At 51.1% G+C, this 4,042-nt stretch overlaps 1 protein-coding gene across 1 annotated transcript; it reads right to left on the bottom strand.

Moving 5' to 3' along the window:
• Positions 1 to 1,869: 1,869 nt before the first annotated feature.
• On the bottom strand, positions 1,870 to 3,055 carry LOC133153005 (uncharacterized). The gene has a single exon (XM_061277019.1). The coding sequence runs from the start codon at positions 2,819 to 2,821 to the stop codon at positions 1,874 to 1,876; it is 948 nt and encodes a 315-aa protein (XP_061133003.1). The 5' UTR covers positions 2,822 to 3,055; the 3' UTR covers positions 1,870 to 1,873.
• Positions 3,056 to 4,042: the final 987 nt, after the last annotated feature.

A 4,042-nucleotide genomic window follows, 5' to 3' on the forward strand; every position in this document is an offset into this window, starting at 1 on the left:
AAACCTTAGAATCCTTCATCGACGCTGATGGTCTGCTGAGGGTCGGAGGACGTGTCAGAGAAGCGCAGCTCCAGCAAGAGGAGAAAACCCCTCTCATCATACCTGGCAAACATCACATAGCAACGCTCTTGGTTCAACAGCACCATGAGAATTACGTCATATGATGGCGCCGCGGATGGCAGCCACGGTGAGTCGCTCTCTGTTTCTTTGTCTTATTTTGTGTGTTTTCTGTGTCCTCTGCTGTCCATCCTGGATCACTTTTACCAGAGAAGCGCTGTTAAACATCGGACAGTCTTCTTCTGGTAATCTCTCTCCTGTTCTCTCTGATTCAGACTGTTTGTCTGAGATTCTAGCCGGAGCGGCGGTGCTATACAAGCTAGCGCGACAACGGCGGGGCGGAAAACGAGCAGGAGCCCTCGTAAAGCTGAGGCATAGAGGGTTCCGTTCTGCCCTACCGTCAATTCATCTGGTGAATGTCCGCTCGCTGGCGAACAAGATGGACGAACTGCTGCTCCTCACTTCAAGGAACACGGACTTCAGCAGATCCGCCGCGCTGTGCTTTATTGAAACGTGGCTCAGCGAACGAACCCCCCACCACGCCGTGGAGTTAGCGGGGTTTAGGCTAACGCGAGCAGATCGCAGCGCGGAGCTCTCCGGAAAATCAAAGGGAGTTGTTCTCTGTTTCTACATTAATGAATGTTGGCGTACTGATGTCACGGTGTTGAAAGAGTTTTGCAGCCCTCTCCTAGAAACACTTTTCATAAACTGCCGGCCGTTCTAGTCAACACGGGAGTTCTCCTCGATCGTCATGGCTGCTGTTTACATCCCACCACACGCACGTGCGAGTGAAGCCACGCAGATGCTGGCTGACCAGGTAACAGACATGGAGAAACTTCTACCAAACTCACTAATCATTGTTCTGGGTGATCTTAACAGGGCGAACCTCGCACACGAACTCCCCAGATACAGACAGCACGTAACGTGTCCCACCAGAGGGGCACAGACTCTGGACCACTGCTACACCGTGAGTAAGGATGCATACCACTCTGTGGCTCGTGCAGCTTTAGGACTCTCGGACCACTGTGTAGTTCATCTGATCCCGGGCTACAGGCATAAACTAAAAACTTCTAAGCCTGTGGTGAGGACTGTGAGGAAGTGGAAAGTGGAGTCAAGGCAGGACCTCGAAGCCTGCTTTGACTGCACCGATTGGGGAGTTTTCAAAGCTGCAACTTCAGACCTGCATGAACTCACTGTCACATCACACATCAGTTTTTGTGAGGATCTGTGTGTGCAGACTAAGACCTTCTGTAGCGTCTTGAGGAAACGCGTAGTCAAACCACCAGCAAAGAACCCAGGAGACTGTACTAGCTTGTAATTTTCTTTACTGAGCGGTGAAAACTGCAACAGACGTTACATAGTGTCAGCGAATGGCTGATGAGAACATGAAAATAAAGTGCGCTCATCCAATAAAGTTAACAAAATAATAGCCAAATATCAGCATAAACATTAAGATTATAACTACACACAACCTACGGCATTGCCTCGTTAATGAATCACAGCAGATGGCAACAGATGTAAGTCTGACCGCATTCCACAACATGGCTACTTCATAACATCCTGTAGACGGCTCAGCGAAACCGGAAGTAGCGCGGCGAGACCGGAAGTAGCGCGGCGAAACCGGAAGTAGCGCTTCACAACAATATTTTTCAACTTAAACTATGAATTATCTATTATTACAAGATCGAAAGGATTACTTATTAAAACATTTTTACAACATTGTAACCATATGAAATTATTTATACAGCCTTAAAGGCAACACACTCCCCGCCTGGCCCGTAGGGGGCACTATAAGCTTAACTAAACCTTGAAAGAATCAGTCTTTGGGGAGGAGGAGGAGGATTTCCGTCACTGGTCGCATAAATGTCTTAATGTTGCCTTGGTCACTGACTTTAACTTCGACCCTTCTTACACGATTGTCCTTTCCATGGAATGTTGCAGTGACCCGGGCCATAGGCCAGCTGTTGCGTGTGACCTGCTTGTCTTTGAGCAAAACAAGGTCACCGACTTGCAGATTTCTTCTAGATTGAGTCCATCTTTGTCTCTTTTGTAGTAAGGGCAGGTACTCCCTCCTCCAACGCATCCAAAACTGGTTGGCAAGAGCCTGAACTTGCCTCCATTGCTTAGTGTACAAGTCCTTCTCCAAGAATTCTCCAGGAGGTGGTAGAAGGCACGATCTCTGTGTGAGGAGCATTGACGGAGACAGAATGAATGGATTGTCTGGATCCGAAGAAACTGGGAGAAGTGGCCTTGCATTTATGATGGCTGTAACTTCCGCCATGAGAGTGCACAACACTTCGTGAGTTAGTTCTACCTTGTTTTGAAGCAGCATGGAGTCCAGAATTCTTCGAGCCACACCAATAATGCGCTCCCAGGCGCCTCCCATGTGGGAGGCATGAGGTGGATTGAATTCCCAGATGCACCCTTGGTCACTTAGATACTGTTGTACTGTACTGTCCATTCTTAGCTCCTTGGATGCCCCAATGAAGTTTGTACCTCGATCAGATAAAAGACTTTTGGCGGGACCCCTCAGAGCAAAGAAGCGTCTCAGGGTGTTTACACAGCTGGATGTGTCCAGGGATTCGATCACCTCAATATGTACAGCTCTCGAACTCATGCAGCTAAACATGATGGCCCAGCGCTTGTTTTGGGCTTGTCCACCTCTAGTACGCCTGGTAGTTATTGTCCATGGCCCGAAAACATCAAGGCCCACATAAGTAAAAGGAGGACACATTTTAAGGCGTTCAGATGGCAGATCTGCCATGCGTTGTTCTTCCTGTTTTCCACGTAGTTTGCGGCAAATAATGCATTTGTGGATCACAGAGTTGACAAGTCTTTTGCCACCTATAAGCCAAAGCCCAGCAGCCCTTATTGCGTCTTCTGTCAGGTGGCGACCCTGGTGTTTTACTTGCTCATGGTGGTTGAGCGGCTTGTCATGGAGCACATCCGATCCGTTCTCCCGCCCACCATTGACCCCTTCCAGTTTGCGTACCGAGCCAAGCGGTCTTCGGAGGATGCCATCTGCTCTGCCCTCCACTCGGCCCTCACCCACCTGGAGAGGAGGGACTCGTATGTGAGATTGCTGTTTGTGGACTTCAGTTCTGCCTTCAACACCATTGTGCCACAACGCCTCATCAGCAAACTTGACGCGCTGGGCCTCAGTACCTACCTCTGCAACTGGCTACTGGACTTCCTCTGTCAGAGGCCACAGGTAGTACGTGTTGGCGACAAAATCTCCGCCAGCATCACGCTGAGCACGGGGGCCCCCCAAGGCTGCGTGCTCAGTCCGCTGCTCTTCACCCTCCTGACGCATGACTGCACTGCAACCTACAGCGACAACCGTATCGTGAAGTTTGCTGACGACACGACTCTGGTGGGTCTCATCACCAAGGGAGACGAGACTCAATACAGGCTGGAGGTTGACCTTCTGACCACGTGGTGCAGGGACAACAACCTCCTGCTGAACGTCGACAAGACCAAGGAGATTGTTGTGGACTTCCGGAAGGGTCACACCCAACACCTGCCGCTGACCATCGACGGTGCTGTGGTGGAGTGAGTGAGCAGCGCCAAGTTCCTGGGGGTGCACATCAGTGAGGATCTCTCCTGGTCCACCAACACCGCATCACTGGCAAAGAAAGCCCAGCGCCGCCTGTACTTCCTGCGGAAACTTAGGCGAGCGAGCGCTCCTCCGGCCGTCGTGACTGCATTTTACCGCGGCACCATTGAGAGCGTCCTCTCCAGCTGTATTGCTGTTTGGGGTGGCGGCTGCACTGACTACAACTTGAAGGCCCTGCAGCGCATAGTGAACACGGCTGGTAAGATTGCTGGTGCTTCGCTCCCCTCCTTGAAGGACATTTACACCTCCCATCTCACCCGCAAGGCGACCACGATTGTGAGTGATGCGAGTCACCCCGCTCACTCTTTGTTCGAGCTTCTGCCCTCTGGGAAGAGGTACAGAAGCCTGCGCTCCCGCACCTCCAGACTC

Source organism: Syngnathus typhle, linkage group LG4 (assembly GCF_033458585.1).
Source record: "Syngnathus typhle isolate RoL2023-S1 ecotype Sweden linkage group LG4, RoL_Styp_1.0, whole genome shotgun sequence".
Lineage (NCBI taxonomy): Eukaryota > Metazoa > Chordata > Actinopteri > Syngnathiformes > Syngnathidae > Syngnathus > Syngnathus typhle.

Bases quoted from the DNA above. Each gene is read 5' to 3' on its own strand.
- LOC133153005 (XM_061277019.1), bottom strand. From the start codon at position 2,821: ATGGCAGATCTGCCATCTGAACGCCTTAAAATGTGTCCTCCTTTTACT.